Here is a 23,954-nt window from a genome sequence, read left to right on the forward strand (position 1 = left end):
CTTAAGCATCGGAGCGTTCGGGAAACCCCTAGGAGTTCTTCCTCCTTCTCGTTTCAGGTACATCTCAAGAACCACACGAGCGCCAGATAGGAGTGACCGGATTGTGCTACATCAATTGACTTCAAGCCTGCTAGGCACACAGTGTAGCGTTCAGCAACAGTTGGAGTTGGCAGTAAAACCTTTCCCATAAAATCCAGATTCCAGACCCAAATGGTCGGGCCATCCAACTCCTTCCCAAACCGGTCTGATGTGATTACAAAATACAAACATTGGCAAGAGATATTACGTGGGCACCAAGAAAAAATTTAATGCTAATATAACTAAATAAATACTGGAGGGTCAAACTAAACACCGAGATATAGATTGTATATCCCTCTTTTGATCATCCTAACTTGTTTCCCAAGGAAACCTATCCATATCAATTGTTCAACTCCTACAATATATATATATATATATATATATATATATTATTAATAACATGAAATGACAGACAGTACCTTGAATTTCAGGCTACACTCTTCAAAAATATAACTCTGGAATAAAGGGTATTTCTGTAAGAAAGAAGCATTTTTCTCACAAGTATAAGCCTATAAATGTGCATCATCATCACCACAAAGGCACAAACCCATTTCTAGTATTCGTTCCTCGATCATAAGAGAATTGGAAGCCCAGAGAAATTAAATTAATTAAAGATCGATCTCTGCTTCCTTAATTTGGCTTGAAGGACATAGCATAGCAATAGCAAAAAAATGGTATCAATGAAGCTGCAGAAGCGGCTAGCCGCTAGCATTCTCAAGTGTGGCAAAGGGAAGGTGTGGCTTGATCCCAATGAAGCCTCCGATATCTCCATGGCCAACTCTAGTGAGTATATATCGTTCTTCACACCAGGCTCCAACTATTTTTATTGGGTTTCATGCATTAAAACTACTTTTGTCTTTATATAAAATTCCAATGTCTTTCTATCATCAATTTCTGCTTGGCGGATCAAAGCATGCTTTATTGATAGTTTGCTTATAGTAATTCATAAGCTAGAACTGAGTTGTTTGTCCTGAGATCTCATGCTCACTCAGTGAACATCAATAAAGTAAGTTTCTGGTTAACTCTCAAGTCTAAAGTCTGAACGTTTAACCAATTTTTGTAAAATGCGTTTGCCAATAACAATTGATTTCTGCTTTGTGCTTATTCGATCCTGTGTTGTTGAGAAGTATCAAGTACGTGGTTCCATGCATATCATCCTATGGATTAAGTTATTTATAGAATATCAGAAAAATCATTTTCTTTGAAAGTCAAAAAAAAAAAGGGGAAATCTCAAAATCATGTTCACCATTTTGTATGATTTTGCTTTTCAATAAATAAATAAAACTGTTGTTGTTTCAGCAAAAATAGAGCTGCAACTGAATCAAACCAAATGAGATATAGGCAAATCCAACATTGATTTGTCTATGTCCAAATTTGGATCAGATCTTATCCACCAAATTTATTTCAGATCTATTCGAATTTGAATTGTAATTGGATATTGAATGGTATAAATAAATTTGTAATTCATAAACAACATGAATTCAAAATTACTTGTATGAAACTTGAATATATGACAATTTGGAAAAACCACAATATTGATTCATATAATCATATTATATGAGATTGGATAGGGGTGGATCCATGTTTGATCCAATTACAAACAAATCGAACTTGGGCAATCTTAATTATATTGTCCGTAGTCCTAATTAAGCAAAAAAAACGAGTAACAGCATCTAAGATCCAACCACACTGAGCAACTGGTATGATATTGACTTAAATGTGAATTGATCTGCTTGTTTACAGGGCAGAACATAAGGAAACTGGTGAAAGATGGTATCATCACCAAGAAGCCAGCAAAGATCCATTCAAGATCAAGGGCCAAGACTTTGAAGGAGGCAAAGAGGAAAGGGAGGCATTCAGGGAATGGGAAGCGCAAGGGGACACAGGAGGCTAGGCAACCAACAGAGCTACTGTGGATGAGGAGGATGAGGGTGTTAAGGCGACTACTCCAAAAATACCGGGATTTCGACAAGATTGACAGGCACATGTACCACTACTTGTACATGAAGGTGAAGGGAAATGCATTCAAGAACAAGCGAGTGCTGATGGAGAGTGTTCACAAGTCCAAGGCTGAGAAAGCAAGAAAGAAGATAGTATTTGATCAGTTTGAGAACAAGAAAGCCAAAAGCCTAGCTATCAGGGAGAGGGAGAGTAGAAAGGAGAGAGATGTGGTTGGCCAACTTAAGGCAAATTACATACAAGACTTGCCTATGCTACTCTCTATTCCTTAAAACTTGTTTGCACCATATAACTTCACCCTGCTGGTGGGAGTAATTGAAAAATCAAAACAAACAAATGAATCAAGTGGTTGATGACAAGTCCATTAGTATTCCAGGATTTGATTAGTTTTCTTTCAAAATGATATATGTATTGTTTGTGATAATGTTCAGTTTGTATGTGTTGGTTTTGGTTTGTTCTTTGTAAAATTGATGCAGTGTTCGAGATCAATTTGTCTTTGTAATAGGTTTTGTATTAGATTTTATCAATCTGAAATGTTTGTTTTTGATAAGTGATGCTACCCAACAACATTATTAGATTCTTGGCAAAGTAAATCAACCCATTTTGCCAAGCAGGGCTGCAAACGGTATCCCATTTGTCTAAATTCCAATTCGAATTTGATCTCATTAGAGGTAATCCAAATTTGACTTATTTATAATTGGATTGATTGATTTGAAATTTATATTATATCTATTTTGTAAACTTGGTTTGAATATTGTATTTTTACTATATTGTCATGTCAGAAGTGCAAATTTAATATTATTTTTAGTTCATGAAATTTAAAATCAGTCATTTTTAGTTCATTTTATTAATAACAAATGATGTTTTTATCATTTTATTAGAATTCGAATGTAAGCAAATCAAATTTGCAACTACCTAAATCCAATTGGATTCAATCCCTTTGCAGCCCTATTACCAAGGGCCATTTAATGACAATTTAAGTGGCTCAACTTAATAATAAGCTCGTCAATTTTGACATTTCCAATATCAGCCTACTGTTGTGAGTGTTGCCCCCAACGGCTGGATGGCGTGGAGGCCATGTGTAACTCATGCGTTTGCTGGTTATGTTTGGTTTGAAGGAAAAGTAGAGAAATGAAGGGAATGGCAAGAAAACTTATACAAGATTTGTCAAGGTTTTCTTGCCTTTCTTCTTCTTTTCTTACATTTTCCTTCAAATCAAACACAGCCTATATAATTGTAAAGGTTTTCCTATCTTTTCCTACCTTTCCTTCAAACCAAACATAACAATATTGTTTCGATGATTTTCCATCCATGACCTGTTTTCTTCTTCACCGCTGCAATTTCTCACCGTTTGGTTGTCGCCGGAAAGCATGAATACTAGTTTTTTGTTTTTTGGTTTTTCCTTCCGTCTTAACATGAAAACTCATATTATCTCACCGTACCATCATTCTAGGTTTCTAGAGCTGGAACGAGACCACTGCAATTCCTTACCGTCCGGTCATTGCCGGTACCATTAGTATATATGCATACTAATTTTCTTCTTTTCCTTCCCGTTTTCACAATCAAACTCATTATTATTTCACCGTACCATCATGGCATCATTATAGGTTTTTAGTGTTGGAACGAGTTGCCCGAAGCCTATTCGTCATCCAGTTTTTAGTTGCCATATGTGATTAAGAGGTTAGTACTGTTGTTGGAACGGGTTTGCAGGCAAGGTGTTTGATGCTAAAAAGCTCCAGGAGTTAGCTAAACTCGATTAGAGAAGGAACCCCACCATGGCTGAAACTGGTTAACCGAGAAGGAACGCCACCGAGGTTGCTGTTGTTCAGAATACTAGGAGCTGAGCGGCACTGATGAGGAGGAAACCCACCATGGTGGTGGTGGTTGTTCAGAAATACTAGCCTCTGTTTCACCTGTTACAGTCTTAAATGGTTAAGGGGCATGATTTGATGCATTCCATTAATCCTAGGGCTTTTGGCACATTGGTCGGGTTGTTATCATCACAATACCCTGTTTTCTCCAAATGGTAAGCAAATTGAATTCAGAGAACCTGACGTTACCAAAATGACTTCTCTCTTTGAATTATTTTTTTAGGTAAATTATAAAGACCTCCGTACTATGAACTCTGTGACAAAGACCCTGTACTTTGTTTTGCCATAAAGACTCTCTTGTACTATGATAAATTGCAATATTTTTTAATCTCTATACTATCGGATTTCCGAAGTCCTCCCTCTCTTCTCCTTCCCCTCTCTTCTTCTCGAAGAAAAACACAACAGATATTGAGCACAAAGCTCAGTCTCAACACCATCATAGCTGATCCAGTGATTGCCGCCGACGATGCTATGGACGTCATAATAACGAAGGGGAAAAGGATAATCCGTGAAGCAGGTGATTGCCGACGATGCAAGGACTCCTTCGATAATCAGCTGAAAATTCAGAAGCTTAAGGACACGAATTTTGCTGTCAACGAACACCTCACTAAGGCGAAGAAGCAAGGTGCTTTCTCGAGTTTAATTGTTGCCAAATCCATCCCAAAGAGCTTGCATCGTGTCACGATGCGGCTGATGCAAGAGCGAATTGAGAATCCAGAGAAGTATTCGGAGGAAGGAAAGACGCCTCCTCCGGAACTGGAGAATCGTAAGCTTTACCACTATGCAATTTTTTCCGATAATGTGGTCGCTGCGTCTGTTGTGGTTAATTCGGCGGTGAAGAATTCGAAAGAGCCGTGGAAGCACGTTTTTCATGTCGTAACTGACAAGATGAATCTTGGGGCAATGCAAGTCATGTTCAAGACGAGAGATTATAAGGGAGCTCACATAGAGGTGAAAGCAGTGGAAGATTACAAGTTTTTGAGCTCTTCTCATGTTCCAGTGCTCCGGCAGCTTGAATCTGCAAACTTGCAGAGGTTTTATTTTGAGAACAAGCTTGAGAACGCTACCAAAGATACAACAAACATGAAACTCAGGAACCCCAAGTATCTCTCGTGCTCAATCACCTGAGGTTTTATTTACCAGAGATGTACCCGAGCACAGGATATTGTTTTTGGATGACGATATCGTTGTTCAGAGTGATCTTACGGGGTTGTGGAAGATTGAGCAAGCTTGTAAACGATCATAACGCAATCGAGGGAGAGAAAGGTTCTCTGGTTCGAATTTCAGCCGTAGGGGTACCTGATCGCTGTAGCCTTTCAGAGTTTCTGTATTTGCATGGGAAGAAAAAGAGCAATAGCAAAGCACCAAATCCACTTCGTTAAATTCAAAATCCTCTTCTACATCGTCGTCGTCTTTGAAGGGGAGCAAAAAATGGAGGCTGAAAGATTTTCTGTTGTTTTAAAGCACTTCAAAAGGTTGAGCAACGGACAAGGATCCTTTCAAAAAATTCGCGGTTTTATCCAAGAAACAAAATGACGTAAAGAACTCAAGCTTCCGATCAACCGGCAGCTCGGGTTCGAAGAGAAGAGGGCCAGTTTCAGCTCATGAGTTGCATTACATGGTGAACCAGGCGGTATTTGAGGAGTTGAAGAAGAAAACCTTCTTTCTGTACAAACAGGAGTTGAAGAAGAAGTACTAGAGAGTGCAGCCTCTGATTCAAGTTGGTTTGAATTTTCATGTTTCAATAAGCTTCTTTTGAGTAATCCCAATTCCTCACCTAGAGCTGCAAGGAATGGAAAACAGAGGAAATCGGGAAGAAGAAAGGGAAGGAGAAAAAGTGGAAGAGAGGGAGGACTTCGAAAGTCCTCCGCTACAACAGTTATGCCGTTGCTGTTCATGTATCCTGAGGTCAAAGAAGATAAACAGTGTTTTTCTTCGAATAGCTATTACAAAGGTAGTATAGGAATTAAAAAATATTGCAACAGTAGATTTCAACGGAAGGCTAACAGTTGTCTCACAGTCGTAATACAGGAGGGTCTTTGTCAAAGACCCCATAGTATAAGGGGGCCTTTGTAATTTACCCTTATTTTTTTTTTAAAAAATAGCTGAGCTGCTGAGGACCTGCCAAATGAACGAGGATAACATTTTGCGCAAACAAATGAAGAGCAATCCCTACATAATGATACATGATAATGATAGTCGACCTGTTTCATCAAATCCAGAAATCAAAGGTGTATTCATTAGATAGCCCCTCTGTATATGATTTCATCACGGCAATACTGAAATGCGATGTTTGAGACCATGAAGGCCCTAAAAAGTAAAAATGCTATTTCCAAGAAGATAGCATGGTTTCTCAACTTGAGCCTGGATCTCCTGAAAGCAAAAATTATGAAAACACAGAATCCAACCGCACATCCAGAATATTTGCTGTACATGTATCTTAAATTTCATGGGGGATAGGTTTCCAATGTATGGCCGGATGCCTATGCTTGCAGGGTGTTTATAGGGTTTTTGCTTTAAGAGATCTCGTATCTCTCAACTTGGATTAGGAGTCAGGAGCCATAACAAATAGGCTTCTTTGGATACCAAATACAAAGAGAGGACCCATTTCAATTGGCTCAGTGATTTTGCATTCTTCTCCAAGGAAATGCAGACTTGCGCAATTCAAAACTGGAAATATAATGACAAGTTACTAAATGAAGTAAACGAGATCAAAGCCTAATCCAAAGTGCAAAATTTTGTGCAAACATGCCAGGTTATGTGGTTTTCCATAGTAAGTGTGGTAACCAGCCGATGTAAGGGGACCTTTCGATGTTGCATGCTTCATTCAGAAATTGCTATGATTCATCAATTTTGGAGAATAATATTGTAGGAAGAGCATTATTAGTCCAGTGGAAGTTTAAGAAAAAGATTTTTGATTTTATTTTTTCTTCTGTAGATCTCCTAGATATGAAGAAGCTGATTTTAGTTGGCCTCTGGATTTGCTACATGGCCCACATCTCCTAAAGAAAGGGGGCATGTATAAGTAAACTGAAAGATGGGGATCAACCGATCAAGATTTTGTCAAAATATCTGACTGGTTAAATAAACCATTTTGATGCACAGGATGTTACAAAGATGATCTTTATCTTCTCATGTCTGTTACAGGGTGCAGAAAATATTGTACCAACACGCAACTGCAATTTGTGCTGTTGGATCTATGGCTTGCTAATGTATATAAGAGAATCAAAAAATTAAAGTAAAAGAAAATGCTAGCAAAGATGGGAAAGTAAGAAACATGAGATTTTTTCTTTTATCGTATTTTGACCCAGTATTCAGTGTCAATTTATTGATCAAATTGGTTCGCATAACATTGTTACCATGCTTTTCCTGCTGAACCAAATAGGTGCATCTTCTCTGCTACCACAGCCTTCATTGCTTCTTTTGCAGATGCCATGACATGAATGAGGTCTTTCTTGGGGTTGCGAAGGCATTCCATATAAGCCTTCCGTACCTCTGTATTTACATTGAACTTTCTGACGCCAAGTTGTATGCATTCCTGTTCAAAGCAATCCAACAAACTTAACTTCAATGGCATTCATTATTGTTTCTATTTCTTGGCTTTTAAAACTTGAATTAATTTACTTCCTGATACAATCCAGTTTACTCAATGGAATGATAGTGGTAGCCAATCTGAGCCCAAAATTAGGAGATTCAAGTCAAGATTAGAACCTTATTACCAAAAATAAAAAAAAGTCATGTAGAACAACCACCTCTGACTGAGGGAGTTGCTCAGTTGAGGATTTTCAATCCTAACTCAACCTGATGACATGGAAAACCAATTCAAACCTAACCCAGAGTCAAGTTGGGCTAGCCCGGACACTTCAACATGCCTTACTCCTATACATTACAAAATCAAAACTGGATATGGCATGGATACTTATACAAGTTTCTCATTTTATAGTCAAGTTACTCCATTAACTGATACAAGTTCTCTTGTTTGTTTTGTAAGAATAACATGCAACAAATCTAAACATAAGAAACTTTGTAAACATTAAAAATCCCATATAATTTGAAAATGATGCATCATAGAAAATATAATTAGTTTAACAAACTAAAAGAAGCATCACATTGCATATAAAAAGGTCATTACCAATGTTGGTCCCGGCTATCTGGGGTCTTGGGAGGGGTAGACTGCACATGGACCTAACCTTTGACTTTTTTTCCTTTGTTTTGTTTTGCTTTTGTTTTATTTGTTTTTTTTTTTTTTTTTTTTTCCGGCAAGAAGTGGTTTTCCTCAGAATAAAACCAGCATTCTCAAACTTTCCAGCCTGAGATTTACCGTTACACCAAGCAATGGCCCCTAGCATATTGGATGAGCATTTGCGTTAATATTTGTGCAGACGCATTGCAGATGCAGACTTTGCTAAGATGGATTCTTGCTGTTCTCGGTTGAAGCTTGAAAGTGCTGTTGACAAGTTGGGAATGATGAACTATTCCCAACTTGAGGGGGAGTATTGACAGAACAATCAGGCTAAAATTACAATATATTGGGCTTGTTATTATTTTATTTTTTTCTTTTCTTATTGGGTCTGAATGGACCTTATTGTTTTATGTTTAGCTGTTACATGTTTAGTTGCAGGCTTGCAGCCTCCCCATGAAGGGATTCGATATAATTTTCCCTTTTATTAGCTGAGACTATAAATATAAGTGGGGAACCTAAGTATCCCCCCCACGGTCTATTCTTCTCCAAACCTCTTCAGTAGTTCTTTTCACTTCTACATCTTTTGTACCTTGCTGAAGCTATCTTCCTACTGTTTTGTTTTTTTGTTTGTTTTTTTTTTTGATTTATGTTGCTTCTACTTGATTTTAGTTGCTGAAATCAACTAGTATGACATATAACCAATTTGGAGTGGTCATGAGGTGAATGGGAAATGCCTGTTGGATGCACTGTCCAATTATCAAAGTCATCATGTGATTAATAGTTTGGTTGATATAGAGTATGTAAGACAGATTACATTCTAGGATAACCAATTGGGCCATTTTTCATTTTCTTCATTTCGTGTTTTGTTGCCAGAATTGTTTGAGTCAATTCAGTTGTATGGTTTGGTGTGTAAAAGTTGCCCCAATTTGCCAAACATTGTAGAAACACATTTTCATCTAGTAATAAAAGAAGTGATTTATCTTTTGATATCGTGCAAACTAATTTATTCAATTTTTTCTATTAGGTGGTTATAGATATTTCCTATTGTTTGTTGATGACCATTCTCAGTTCATTTGGTTGTATCTGATGCATTCATATGATGAAGTACTTGTTTTAATCCGTCAATTTTATCAGATAATTCTCACCCAATTTGGAGTTAGAACAAAAGTCTTCAGATTATTTTGAGAAGTCCCTAGACTCTTAGTTGTTAGAGCATGGGTTTATTCATCACCACACATGTTTGCACTCCCTAACACTAACAAAATGGTGTTGCCGAGAGAAAAGCAGATCTAAACATATCTCTCAACAGAAACATTCTTTCTGTTGTTTATCATTCAATTTCACCACAATTCCTTCTTGTATCAGTTTCTAGAAGAAGCCAACAATCAGTTCTTACAAAATACAGATTAGTTATGACTTATCAATGAAGTTAATGTTGTATTTTCAATATGAAACCTTCTTGAACCATTTTTCTTATGTTTTTATGAATAAAGAAATATACCTTTATAAGCTCCTTGGATAATCCGGAGGCACCATGAAGAACAAGGTAAACTCCTTTTTCTGAACTCATTTTATGCAGGTCCTGCATTAAAAGTGAGAGTTGGCATCAACAGTCTAAGAGATGTATAAATATGTATATTCTATTTCAATGTTTTGTTACCAATGATATCAGTGGGTGTTATTTCCTAGAGAAGTTTGAAGAAATAACACAGTAGTTAAGAGTACAAATATCTCTTCATATTTGTCAATGGTTATCAGCGGTCTTTATTTATTTATTTATTTATTTTTTTTGGGGGGGGGGGGGAGGGGGGAATTTGATCCTCAGGGTGTCACAATGCTTCTTCTCATGGTTAAGCATATGAACTAGGATGATCCATTTGGGATGATTCTTGAAATTAAAGACTTCTCCAGGCAGGATGACGAGCACAAGCACTAAAAGAATGATTAGTGCAGAAAAATCTGAAAGCTTAAAGGACCACTAAATGCATATAACACAAGTATGGATAATGAAGAGTACATTGTATCCTAAAAGTACTGTATGTACTAAATCCATTTTCTTTATTTTTTTATGTGATTGAAGTACTCATGACCTAATTTCTCACAATAGCTTCAGTTGCAAATACTTGACCTTAAGCAAATCAAGTCTGAGACTAGGGCCGCTTGCTGGGTATGTTCCATGGACATTTCCAATACAAACTGCTAAAGCATCAATGCCCGTCTCAGTGATGAATTCTTGAGCCTGAAAATAGTACATGATATTAACCTTGGTACATCAGCATTCTGAAAAGATAATGATCCTTCCAATAGAAATGGATAGTCACCTGAGTAACATCAGTCAGCCTTGCTTCATAATCTTCAACAGTCAAGTCATCTTCAGTTCCAGATAATCTCCCAAGTTCAGCTTCTACTAGCATATTTTTTGCTTGTGCCAGAAATGATATGAACTTTGTGAATGAGATATTTTCCTTGAAAGGAAGATGTGAACCATCTACCATGACTGAATCAAATCCCTGGCATCAATATTAAATCAATGATACCATTTAAGTTCAGAAGTTAGTTAATACCAAATGATTGCCAAAGGTAAACCTACAACTATGCTGCTGACTGGTTTCCCAGGCAGTTTGATACATACCATCTCAAGAGCTTCCACCAGCTCATACTTGGAACTTCCATGATCAAAGTGAACAGTTATAGGAACCTGTTATGCATAAAAATACAAAACTCATTGCACCAAATTAAGAAAAATTTCTTTGGTAGGCAATACTTCTTTGGTCCTAATGGGAAGGGGTGCTGACAGATGACTCAACCAACTGTGCTATCCCAACAGTACCCATGGGAAAGGCAGGCTTCATCCAGGGTGCAACTGCTCTCATGGAACATGCTAACCTGTTGTGAGGTTCAAGCCTGCACTTCCCCTGCAGGGAGTTGATGGCACTAACATCCAAACTAGGACCTATTGGCAGCAAAAAAACGAATAAAAAAAAAAAAGCAAAACACAAATATGAATGCATGACACACTGACTGTGAAACCTATGGACATTCATTCACATTGGAACTGATCAAACTAATTAGAAATAATAACACATTGTGAACATCCTATGGGACATTCAATGCATCCCATGAATACAGGTTGTACCAATTAGAAACAGCGAAGGTTTCTCTTCAACAGATTAGTTTGAAGCATATCCATGACATTATCACATAATGCAGAGTAGAGAAATATGATAGAACTCAAGGTTTGCATAGGAAGAAAAGGTAATCATTGTCAGCTAGACATCATTTATCTACCTATCTAGGTAGTACGCAAACAGAGATGAATGTCTAAGGTATATGGTGTTTGCATGTTACATATCCCATCAGTTACAGCATCTGGAAATTTCACCTAGCATCTGGAGCAGATAAGGGTCTGTCCAGAAAACCTAAAAGATCTTCGTTTTTCACTTTTCACTTTAACCATATCGAGATTTTTTTGACATTACCAGAATGAAGGTAAGACATGGAAATGAAAACCAACTCACCCAACTTTTCTCAGGATAAAACATAATTCTCCCATAATTTCACAGGGTTATACCTAGTTATCCAGACTAAACTGTTGGGGGCATAAATTTGCATTTATATAAACACATTAATGACATTGCATTTAATGTCATAACAGTACCAACAGGTTGAATGTAAGATGGCATTTTATATGAATACTCTTTTAATAACCATACATTACCATATACATAGGCACAAATATGCAAACAGAATGTCACTTACATTGGCTTGTTCAGCTGCAGAGATACAACATGCAACCAAGGGAATTCCTCCCTGCTTCAAGGCACTTGGGTGAATCTGAAAAGATATAAAATTCAGGATATGCATATCAATTACGATCCAAGGAAAGATGAAATAATTATACAGATGATCCACAATTTAATGTATGCTCAGGGGCTGAAAGAAGGGGTTCTTCTAAATGTACTTTGAATATCAACACAACAGTCCAGAATATTAGTAGACAATCAACCTTCAGAATCATACAACAGTATTTGTATAAAAAGCTTCACTTCTACTGATGATTAAGTTCCTTTGCACAATAAAATATGCATGCCAATAGGAAAAAGCTCATACTCTCAAAATAAAAGATCTGGAACAGATCAGAATAAAAGAGTTTATCTGCCAAAACTTGTAAATTTTATATTTTTATAATCATGTCCAATACATTACTCCATTTATGCATTTTTGGAACATGTTGCATAATAAAATGGTGCTAAAATAATAGAATTGCTTTCGTAACAATCCTTGGGGTTTTAGAGAATTGTTTTATATTCTATCCTCTAAGGTTTGCTGCAAGGTCCATCATACTGCTTGAAACACAATAATTTATTTGAAAGTTGAAGTGCTCATTGCATATGAACTGTGCTGCATCAAATCTTAGGCAACTGGACCACTAATTAAGGCACTTCCTCTTTAACTATTGAGAACACATGCTGCATGTTTCTACTGTTGCTACAGTAGTCCGAACCAGTGAGGAGAAGAAGAAAGAGAAGGAGAAGAAGAAGAAGAAGAGAAGAAGAAGATGAAAGAACTGTCGAACTTGATAGCTAAACCCTATCAGTCGACCTCTTAATAGTGATTAGGCTCTAATTAAATGTACAAGGACTAAACTGCCCCTACTTAAGTATGGGACAGAGAACCTCTAATAAGACTGCCACATAAGCTCATAACTTAACCAAGGTGAGTTGACTAATCTACCCTTATTCGGCTAACTCTAACACTCCCCCTCAAGCTGGAGAATATATGTCATATAATCTCAGCTTGTTACATATATAGTTCACTCTCCCTGAGCTTAAGGCTTTTGTAAACAAATCTGCCCACTGATCACCTGAGCCTACATGTTCTGTGCTTATCTCTCCAGTAAGAACCTTCTCCCTCACAAAGTGGCAATCAATCTCTATGTGCTTTGTTCTCTCATGAAAAACAGGGTTGGATGAGATATGGAGCGCAGCTTGATTGTCACAGTACAACTTCATAGGTTTATCCATGTGGAACCCGATTTCTTGTAGGAGATTCCTCAACCACACTAATTCACATGTAGTGTGCGCCATGGCTCTGTACTTGGCTTCAGCACTGCTTCTAGCCACAACCGTCTGCTTTTTACTCTTCCACGTCACAAGATTTCCTCCAAGAAATGAGCAGTAACCTGTAGTAGATCTTCTATCAGACACAGAGCCCGCCCAATCTGCATCCGTGTACCCAACTACTTCAAGTTTTCCTCCTGGTTTATACAATAGCCCACGGCCCGGAGCTCCCTTCAAATATCTTACAATTCTAAGAACTGCATCCCAGTGAGATATACGAGGGTTCTGCATAAATTGGCTCACCACACTGACTGCAAAGGAGATGTCTGGTCTCGTGATAGTCAAATAGTCCAGCTTCCCCACTAGTCGTCTATACCTTCCAGGATCATCAAATATTTCCCCTGTATCACTGCTCAACTTGACATTTGGTTCCATAGGAGTCTCAGCCGGTTTTGCACCTAACAGTCCTGTTTCGTCCAATAGATCGAGAACATATTTTCTTTGGCACAGGTTTACACCTTGTCTTGATCTAGCAACTTCTATACCCAAGAAATACTTCAATGTCCCAAGGTCTTTTGTTTGAAAATGATTTTGCAGAAAGACCTTGAGTTTGTCGATCCCCAATTTGTCACTGCCAGTTATGACAATATCATCCACATAGACCACTAATAAAATCTTTCCAGCTTCTGAGTCATAGCTGAACACTGAGTGATCAACCTGGCATTGTTTCATTCCAAAATTCTTCACTTCACTAAACTTCCAGAACCAAGCACGAGGTGATTGTTTCAACCCATAAATTTCCTTTTTCAGTCTGCACACCTTACAGCCTCCCCCTGAGCAACAAACCCAGGTGGTTGCTCCATATATACCTCCTCTATAAGGTCACCATGAAGGAAGGCAATTTTTATGTCAAGTTGAAATAAGGGCCAATCATACATAACTGCCAGGGAAATTAACACACGGACAGAGCTAATCTTAACCACTGGAGAGAAGGTCTCCATATAGTCCACTCCATACAACTGTGAATACCCTTTAGCAACAAGTCTGGCTTTCAGACGCTCCACACTACCATCTGGCAAGTATTTAACAGTATACACCCATTTACAACCCACAACATGCTTACCAGGAGGAAGAGTAGTGAGCTCCCACGTGTGAGTATGCTGAAGAGCAGAGAGTTCCTCCTCCATTGCCTGCCTCCACCCAGGTGAACTAAGAGCCTCTTGGACATTGTTAGGTATGGAAATAGATGACAATAGTGAAGCAAACTGGCGATGTGAGGCGGAAAGGCGAGATACTGAAACAAAATTGGAAATGGGATGGAGAGTAGAACTATGTTTACCTTTCCATAAGGCAATGGGTAGGTCAAGTCCTGAGGGTTCAGCAACAGGAGCAACGATAGGATCCATGGACAAGGTAGAAGCTGGAGGAGGGGCCGGTGTCGTTCGACATGTATACACTTGCCGAATTGGTGGTCGTTCAGTAGGGATCTGCACTGGATGAGGTGACGAGTCAACTCCAATAGGAACACCCGGAATGGGATCACTGACCGGAAGAGGAAGAGGAAGTATAAAGGTGGAGACGAAGATGCTTCAGTTCCTGAGAAGAAGGGAACGGACTCAAAAAAGGTGACATCAAGACAGACATAGCACTTCCGAGTAATGGGATTGTAACACTTGTACCCTTTTTGAGTCCGAGAGTAGCCAAGAAAGACACAATTAATGGAGCGTGCATCCAACTTGTCTATTCCAGGACTCAGATTGTGAACAAAGCACACACAGCCAAAGATACGAGGTGTTAATGGAAAGGGAGACAAGGTGGGGAACAAGATAGAGAAGGGAGACCGACCATGAAGAATAAAGGAGGGCATCCGATTAATGAGGAAACACGCAGTATGTACAACATCACTCCAAAACCGTTTAGGAACACTCATATGATGAAGAATAGACCGAGCTGTTTCAAGGAGATGACGGTTCTTCCGTTTAGCCACCCCTTTTTATTGAGGAGTGGATGCACATGAAGTTTGATGAATGATGCCATGCTGTTCTAAATACTGTTGAAAGGTAGTTAGAAAATATTCACGACCATTATCTGAACGAAGAACTTTGATTGGAACACCAAATTTTGTACGTATTTCAGCATGGAATTTTTGAAAAATGGAAAATAATTCACTCTTTTCTTTCATTAAATAAATTCATGTCATTCTTGAACAATCATCAATAAAAGTGACAAAATACTTGTAACCATTATAAGACTCTATTTTGATCGGGCCCCAAACATCTGAATGAACCAAAGCAAAAGAACTTAACATACGACTTTCAACTCTAGGATTGAAGGAAACACGACGATGTTTCCCAAACTGACACGACTTACACTGTAACACTGACAAATGACTCAAAGACGGAACTAGTATCTTGAGTGCCTTGAGAGAAGGATGTCCCAGTCGACAATGCCACTGTAGAGGAGTGAGTGAAGTTTGAAGTGCAACTGACGATCCACCACCGTCAAGATAATACAATCCACCAACTTCATGCCCCCCACCAATCTTCTTCCCCGTCCTGAGATCCTAAAAAACACAAGAGGAAGGAAAAAAAGTAACAGAACAGTTAAGAGTCTTGGTTAATTTACTAACAGACATAAGATTGAATGGAAACTTAGGGACATATAGAACAAATGATAAAGAAAGAGAAGCCATGTCAACATTGCCAACACCACAGATGGGAGAGGAGGAACCATTGGCAAGGGTAACAGTTTGAGATGTGGAAGTTTCAGAGAGAGAAGAGAACACACCTGGAGTCCCGGTCATGTGACCAGAGGCTCCAGAGTCAATAATCCAAGGAGAGGTTTTAGATGACAGGTAAGCTATACCTAAGTGGGCAAGAGTAGCAGTAGTGTGCTGTGAAGTGGACTGAAGGAACCGCTCATACTCATCACGCGGTACACTCACCATCTCCCTTTCGGAAACAGATGTAGATGTGGAAGGAGTTAGGTCTGCCTGTTGATTATCACTGACATCAACCCCACCAGCAACAGCATGATTGGCCCATTTAGAGGGAGGGCGGCCATGAAGATCATAACAGAAATTTACGGAATGTCCTTCCCTGCCACAGTGGGTACACTTCCTTGTAGAGTTGCCTTTTTCTTTGCCATGGCCTTGTTAGACAGTTTTGTATGCCCTTAGCTTCAATCAAGAATGATGCACTTTATGAGTTTATTTTAAATGAATAAAAGTGCATATTTGATTCATGTTCTCTTGGTATGTTTCTGTGTAATACCCTTAAACTGGACACTTAATGAGACTCGTGTTATTTTAGAATGTTCACAGCCAGTGGATCGGTTTGGGGAGACCTATCCTGACAAGGCTGACACTGTAGTGCCACCGAGTCGGTTGGGGTGGCCTGTCTCAGCTGCCAGGGTGAGACCCTAGGCACATACAGTGTAGGATTAATAGAACCTTTGAACCGGACCAGATTTCCAGTATTGCCCTGGACCTTGGAGATAGATGGGCAAAACTGGAAAGTTACACCTAACCCCTAGACTCGATTGTGGTACTACACTAGATGTCGGGTTGGGCTATCTTTGATGTACCAATCAGTGAGATCCTTAGCGAGGGTCAAAACCTGGGTATGTTGGGACAGTTCGAGAATTCATCTGAGTGGGTGATCATAGTGACAGGATCAGCCCCTTTGTCGGACAAAGGTAATGATCGGGGATGCACTCTCTCTAATGGAAACCAAGACTGCCGGCAGCCGATCTCAACCGTTGAGATTTGTTTTTGCAAAGTATATTTTATATGAGATATAAAAGTATATATTATGGTTTCTAAAATGTTTGCAAAAGGTTTTAATTCCCGGGATCCATATAGGTAGAGAGTGCAACACTGTTCCTTGCAGCCGAGGGAGAGGTCCTCTCTTGTCGGGCAGTGTATGATCATTATGGGCTGAGAGATTAAGTGTAAGACCATTGAGGATAATACCTGATGGGCTAATCTTGCATCTGCCCACAGTCCTTGGGTGTTACAAGGTGGCTTGGCCCAGGGACCACTTAGGGTAAGTGTTGGCCCCATAGAGCCCATTTGATGGGTTTTCTGGGGGTGCACTGTCTTTAACAGTGTATTCGGCCAGGCCTTGCAACAAAGGCTGGGCTGAACCCATGTGGCTGATGTGTAGATCAATGTTTGGGTCCCACGCCATACAAGGAAGCCCAACTGGGCAGCAATTTGGAAGGCTTTTTGAGTACATAACCATAAATGGGCCTTAAGCCCATTTCGAACTGGGCTGATTTGATCAGTCAATTAAAGGGGGCGAATTCTGTGATGGATCAGCTGATAGGATTGGGCCTAGACCCTATCCACTTAGAGAGTCCAAGATCTAAATGGGATTTAGATCTGGAAACCTCCTAATTAGATTAGGAGATGGCTGATCTGATCTGCAGATAAGATAAGGATTATCCCTTATCACTTAAAGGGACTTCTAACCCAAATATGATTTGGATTAGCAACTCCTAATCTGATTAGGAGCTGATCCCTTTAAGATTATAAAACAAGAAGGGGGCGGCAGCCTTAGATACAACAGATATATGATTCACAACATATTTTCTCTTTAGGAAAAAGAAAGAGAGAAAGAGAGATTTCCTGCATACTGCGAATTCTCTTCTGACGCCTCCTTCCTGTCATTGCCATTCCTTTCAGTTCGATCTCCAGTTACAGGGAGAAATCAAGATTTGATCTTGATCTCAATCTTTTGGGGAAAAGATTGCTTGGAGTTGTACCCACAAGCCATCCAGTTGATTCTTGCGAAGGGTCAAGTTCTTTTGGAAGAACGTTGTTGATTCTGCTCCATCCTACACTGCGCCATCTTCAGTGGGAGCAGATTTTGGATCCTTCCCTGGGCGTGAACACCTCCATTGGGAGATATTGATTCTCTGTATCAGTTATATCCTCCCTTCTACTACTTTTGGTTCAGATCTGATTTGGTTCTTGATTCAAGATTGATCCTTGAAAATATGTTTTCTGAAATAGGGAATTCGATTCCCTGCAAAGATGGGAGAAATTTTTGAAATTCGCCCCATCCCTTCCGCAAGATTCGGGCGTCCATGAGATGGATATCCCATCCCTTCAGTGGTATCAGAGCCATGGTTCAAATCTTGAATCAATTTAATTCAGATCTGAACCTGCGCAAATGGGCAGAAGGTGTTCTACCCGATTTGCACAGATATGGGTTTTGGGAAATTTATTCCCAAAATTAATGGGCAAATAATCTGAAATTAATTTTATATAAATCTGATTATTGTTTAGAATAGTTCTTTATGATTTTCTTGATTTATGGGCTGTTCGTACTAGAGGAGATCGAATTCTTGGTTTGCGCAGGGAACCTGCAAGATTTGCAGTTTCTTAATTTATTTACTACATTTGGTCTGTAAATAATTTTTTTTTTTTTTAATTTTAGACTCAATGTATTAGGTATTCGATCTGATGTAATTATAATAGAAATTAGGATTTCTATTTAATTTATTTTGATCGAAGATGGCGGTGCAAGGAAGGAGATTTCGCAGATGGGACATTCGCTACCTGCGATTTGCAGTTTGTGAAACTGCATTCTGTGATCTAACCTCTATTTTGCAGGATGGATTGTACGGACAGCCCTGGATTGACTGATTCTTGTTTTCTTTTATCAGTTCTTTAATTTCAGATTATTTTCTTGAATTAAAATATTTAATTAAAGATCAAACCCTAGACCCATTCGAACCAAGATTGGTTCAAAATTGTTTGGACCGAATCTAGGGTTTATTTAAAGCTGAAAGTCAGCCCTAATTTTCCCACAAATGGGCCTAAGGATTGATGTTTAATTAAATGGTTAATTCGGCCCAACCTGTAAGGCCCAGTTTAAACTATTAAAACTGCCAAAAGCCCACTTCAAAGGAACAAGCTATATGGGCCGAACTGGGTAACCCTGATTCAGCCCATATACCTAGATAATGTTAACTGTTAATATTATGAATTTAAATGGGCTTCAAATGGGCTATTACAGATAATTAAATTAATTGATTGGATCAATTCCTCCCTGCATGTGGTGTATGGATGCGTGTGATGTGCTACGTTCATGGGCCATAAGTGCTTGGCCCATGCAGATTCGATAGTGGCTCTTGCGCACACCATGGCTGAATGCACATCATTGCCATGGTGTCCCTTTTGGTCATTGGATGACCTCCCTCAGTGGTGGGCCCCACACCTCATCAAGAGGTTACGTGTGGAACCCTAGCCGATTTAAGCCCACCGAAATCTGGCTTTATGAAAGTCAGTGGGAGCCACTCTGGTTTGACCTAAAATTAACTAGGGCGTAATTCTTGTTCCCTCCAGTAAATATGAATGCATGTGATAGGGAGATTCATATGATGAACTCTCTAAAGGCCTTCCATCATTAGCATGAGGATGGGTCCTCCAGTAATGAGGAAATGCACCAGAAAATGAGCTATCCATTTGCTGTTGGGCTTGTCTAAGTGTTTCATAAGATGATAGGGGCGTCATAGACCGATGTGGGAGGGGCTTCACCAGAAAATGGGAACTCTCTCACGGTACCTTGACGTTCACGAATATGATGGGTAAGCACTCACTGGACAGAAAGGTTTACCTGAAAACGGCTCTGAACCTTGTCTGGCAGAGGCCAAAGGGAAAACTCATATGATGAGTGGATGTGATCCTTCACAGAAAGGTGGTGGGGTTTTGCAGCTGAAACAGTTGGCTCCATGCACCCTATGTGGTTTCCCACATTTCCAGAGACAAACCGCTGTCTCCGTCACTGAGCAGGAGGGAAAACTCAGAGATGAAAAAATGGGAATGGAACATAGATTAAAAAATCCATATCTATGACTTGAACATGAATCAAATGAGGTTGTGGACTGATATTTGCTGTTTTATCAGAAAATGGCAAACGGACAATTTGCAAAGCTTCTTGACGACAACAAGCTTAAGGGCCCAAACTATGCCGACTAGTACCGTAACCTAATGCTGGTTTTAACATCTGAAAAATTGGACAAGGTAGTCAAGTCTCCTGCCCCGGAACGTCTGGGTGATAGGGCTTCTGAAGCCCGTAGGAGAGAATTCCAAGAATGGGAGGATAAAAACTCCCTAGCCCGCTGCTATGTCGTTGCTTCTTTGGACAACTCAATACAGAGGCAGTTCGATCAGATCGAACTCGCTAAGGACATATTGGACAATCTGAAAACAATGTATGAAGAGCAGAACCGTTCTACTCGGCAGAAGGTCTTGAAAATGTTCATGACCGCTCAGATGTCCAAGGGGCAGAAAGTTCATGACCATTGTCTTCGGATGATGGGCTACATTAACGAGCTGGAAGCCCTTAGATCCGGGCTAGATCTTGGAACTCAAGTAGATGCCATTCTGAACTCCTTACCCTCTTCCTTCAATGGGTTCATATTGAACTACAATATGAACAAGCTGAATGTCAGCGTCCAAGAGCTAAGCAATATGTTGCAAAGAGCCGAGGACTTACTTAAGAAGGATGAGCCTGTGGTAATGCTTGTTGAAGCTAACAAGACAGACAAGAAAAAGAGGAAGGCAAAGAAGCCTCAGAAGAAGACTACCAAGCCCAAGAAGTAGAAGAAGGACAGGACAGCAGATGCATGTCACTTCTGCAAACAAACCAGCCATTGGAAGAGGAACTGTCCTCAATACCTGGAATCCAAGAAAGGTAATTTCGAATCTTGTGTCATAGAAACCAACTTATTGGTAGCTTCTGCGTCCTGGTGTATTGACTCCGGGGCTTCAACTCATGCGTGTAACTCACTGTAGGGGTTCAAGGTAAGCAGAAGGCTAAATGATGGAGAAGTGATGCTCTACTTGGGGACTTCTGCAAGTGTTGCAGCTACGGCAATAGGCACCGTAGAATTAAAATTTAGAGAAGGATATATTATACTTAAATATTGCTTTTTTGTGCAAAATTTAAGAAGAAATTTGATTTCTATCTCAAAACTATGTGCGGATGGATATTCTGTCTTTTTCAGTAATACGATTACTATTAAAAGAAACAATAAGTTCATCGCATATGGGGAACTGGAGAACGGTCTCTATGTTCTACATCCTTCTCTAGAAACAAACATAGCCGAAACTACGTCGGCCGAAATCCCCAAGAAAAGAGCACATGATATAGTTAATCCCACGTGCCTATGGCATTACCGACTTGGCCATATTGGTATTGACCGAATCACAAGACTGGTAAAGATTGGTCCTTTGGATTTTCTAACTGTAGAAGATCTTCCCACTTGTGAGCCTTGCCTTCAGGGTAAGATGACAAAGAGGCCATTTAACGGTAAGCCTGAAAGATGTACAGGCACGCTTGACCTTATACATACTGATGTATGTGGTCCCCTGAGTGTTAGGACCCGTAACCAACACGTGTATTTCATTACACTCACTGATGACTTTTCACGATATAGTTATGTATACCTAATGAGACACAAGTCTGAATCTTTTGAAAAGTTCAAAGAGTTCAGGCAAGAGGTCGAGAAACAGTTAGGGAGAGAAATTAAGGCCCTTCGATCAGATCGAGGTGGCGAGTATCTCTCTGACGAATTCAGGGACTACTTAAAGGACAATGGGATAGTGTCACAGTTGGCTCCTCCTGCTACACCACAACTTAATGGTGTCTCAGAGATGAGGAATAGGACCTTATTGGATATGGTCCGGTCACTTCTCACCCATTCAGAGTTACCCACATCCTTTTGGAAATACGCATTAGAGACTGCGTTATACGTGCTGAACCGGGTTCCAACCAAATCGGTTCCTAAGACTCCTTATGAGCTCTGGACCGGAAAGAAACCAAGTGTACGACACTTGAAGATTTGGGGTTGTCCGGCTCACGTTAAAAGAATGAATCCGGACAAATTGGAATCAAAGACCAGCCGTTGCCTATTCATGGGCTACCCAAAAGGCTCAGTGGGCTACCTATTCTATGATCCAAGTGAGCAGAAGGTGTTCTGCAGTCGGAATGCACAATTCTTAGAAAATGACTATATCCTGGACACCCATCGTCAGGAAGTTGTTCTTGATGAGGAGAGCGCAGGAGCAGTGGGAGATGTCCCACAAGTTCTAGGTAGTGACCAACCTAGAAGATCCACTCGGGTATCCAGGCCACCGGTCCGTTATGGTTATGACCAGGATAGTTACCTGGTGGAAACCTTGACTAGTGAGGAGGATCCCGTGACTTACACGGAAGCTATGTTGGACAAAGATTCCCAGAAGTGGGGGGAGGCCATGAGAGCAGAGATGGACTCAATGGAGACCAATGGAGTCTGGACTCTAGTAGATCCGCCCTTCGGGGTAAAAGCAATTGGTTGCAAATGGATCTACAAGAGAAAGAAGGGCCCCGATGGCAAGGTTGAGACCTACAAAGCTCGTCTGGTGGCAAAAGGATACACTCAGAAAGAAGGCATCGATTATGAGGAAACTTTTTCGCCCGTGGCTATGCTTAAATCCATTAGGATCCTGCTAGCTGTAGCAGCTTACTATGACTATGAGATTTGGCAGATGGATGTCAAAACTGCGTTCCTGAATGGAGATCTTACTGAAGATATCTATATGCAGCAACCGCAAGGTTTTGTAGCTGTAGGTCAGGAACACATGGTCTGTAAGTTAAATAGATCCATATATGGATTAAAGCAAGCTTCTAGAAGTTGGAACATCCGATTTGACTCTACGGTCAAAAAGTTTGATTTTGAGCAAAACCCGGATGAACCCTGTGTTTACAGGAAGACCAGTGGTGACAAGGTTACGTTTCTGGTTCTGTATGTAGATGACATTCTGCTCATTGGGAATGATGTAGGAATGTTAACTACAATAAAAGTATGGCTATCACAGCAATTCTCCATGAAAGACCTTGGAGAAGCCTCCTATATACTGGGTCTTCGACTCTATAGAGATAGATCGAAGCGGATAATAGGATTATCCCAATCTGCTTATATTGACAAAATAGTCAAGAGATATAGCATGGAAAACTCCAAGAAAGGAAATGTTCCTTTCAGGCATGGAGTCAATCTCTCCAAGAAGATGTCTCCAAAGACCTCTGAGGAGATCGAGAGCATGAAAGACGTTCCCTATGCCTCAGCCGTAGGGAGCATCATGTATGCCATGCTATGCACTCGTCCTGACATCGCCCAGGCAGTGAGTGTAGTAAGCAGATTCCAGGCCAACCCAGGGCAGGAGCATTGGACTGCTGTGAAATGCATACTTAAATACCTTCGAAGGACAAAAGAGTTTTGTCTGGTATTCGATGGTAGTTCACTATAGATCCAAGGGTTTACAGATGCGGATTTCTAGTCGGATCCGGATGATAGAAAGTCTACATCTGGATATGTTTTCACGATAGGATCGTGTGCTATTTGCTGGAAAAGCAGCAAACAGGGGTCCACAACAGACTCCACAACCGAGGCCGAATACATTGCCGCAAGTGAGGCTGCCAAAGAAGCCGTATGGATGAAGAAGTTCGTTCATGAGTTAGGAGTAGTTCCACCCAGCACATCACCCATCCCATTGTTGTGTGACAACAATGGAGCCATTGCTCAGGCTAAGGAGCCACGAGCCCACTCAAAGTCGAAGCACATCGAGAGGAAGTACCACGTACTGCGGGAGATTGTTGGTAGAGGGGACATCCTGATTCAGAAGGTAGCGTAAACGGAAAATGTAGCAGACCCATTGACGAAGCCACTATCACAAAAAAGTGTTTGAGAAACACGTGGAAAGCATGGGACTCCGGCTAGTACCTGATTGGACCTAAGTGCAAGTGGGAGCTG

At 40.1% G+C, this 23,954-nt stretch overlaps 2 protein-coding genes and 1 pseudogene across 4 annotated transcripts in view; 2 read left to right on the forward strand and 1 right to left on the reverse strand.

The window, feature by feature from the left end:
• Nucleotides 1-505: 505 nt before the first annotated feature.
• On the forward strand, nucleotides 506-2,564 carry LOC104609994 (large ribosomal subunit protein eL19z-like). The gene is made up of 2 exons (XM_010276447.3): nucleotides 506-861; nucleotides 1,822-2,564. Exons 1-2 carry the CDS (start codon nucleotides 750-752, stop codon nucleotides 2,307-2,309), a joined length of 600 nt encoding a protein of 199 aa, XP_010274749.1. The 5' UTR covers nucleotides 506-749; the 3' UTR covers nucleotides 2,310-2,564.
• A 1,668-nt stretch (nucleotides 2,565-4,232) lies between these two features.
• Nucleotides 4,233-5,291, forward strand: LOC104609995 (galacturonosyltransferase 8 pseudogene; annotated as a pseudogene).
• A 1,724-nt stretch (nucleotides 5,292-7,015) lies between these two features.
• LOC104607427 (ketose-bisphosphate aldolase class-II family protein) overlaps nucleotides 7,016-23,954 on the reverse strand; it is a 145,092-nt gene continuing 128,153 nt past the window's right edge. For all 3 annotated transcript variants that reach the window (XM_088902420.1, XM_088902422.1, XM_088902421.1), the window contains 6 exons: nucleotides 11,851-11,925; nucleotides 10,724-10,789; nucleotides 10,413-10,601; nucleotides 10,220-10,330; nucleotides 9,593-9,673; nucleotides 7,016-7,446 (listed from right to left, as the gene is read on the reverse strand). In XM_088902420.1, coding sequence (XP_088758546.1) covers nucleotides 7,264-7,446; nucleotides 9,593-9,673; nucleotides 10,220-10,330; nucleotides 10,413-10,601; nucleotides 10,724-10,789; nucleotides 11,851-11,925 — 705 coding nt within the window. In that variant the 3' untranslated portion in view covers nucleotides 7,016-7,263. The remainder of the gene's footprint in view (nucleotides 7,447-9,592; nucleotides 9,674-10,219; nucleotides 10,331-10,412; nucleotides 10,602-10,723; nucleotides 10,790-11,850; nucleotides 11,926-23,954) is intronic.

Source organism: Nelumbo nucifera, chromosome 4 (genome assembly GCF_055504915.1).
Source record: "Nelumbo nucifera cultivar China Antique chromosome 4, China Antique-T2T, whole genome shotgun sequence".
Taxonomy (NCBI): domain Eukaryota; kingdom Viridiplantae; phylum Streptophyta; class Magnoliopsida; order Proteales; family Nelumbonaceae; genus Nelumbo; species Nelumbo nucifera.

Bases quoted from the DNA above. Each gene is read 5' to 3' on its own strand.
- LOC104609994 (XM_010276447.3), top strand. From the start codon at position 750: ATGGTATCAATGAAGCTGCAGAAGCGGCTAGCCGCTAGCATTCTCAAG. The intron at 862-1,821 runs GTGAGTATATAT...GCTTGTTTACAG, and splicing joins TATCTCCATGGCCAACTCTA to GGCAGAACATAAGGAAACTG.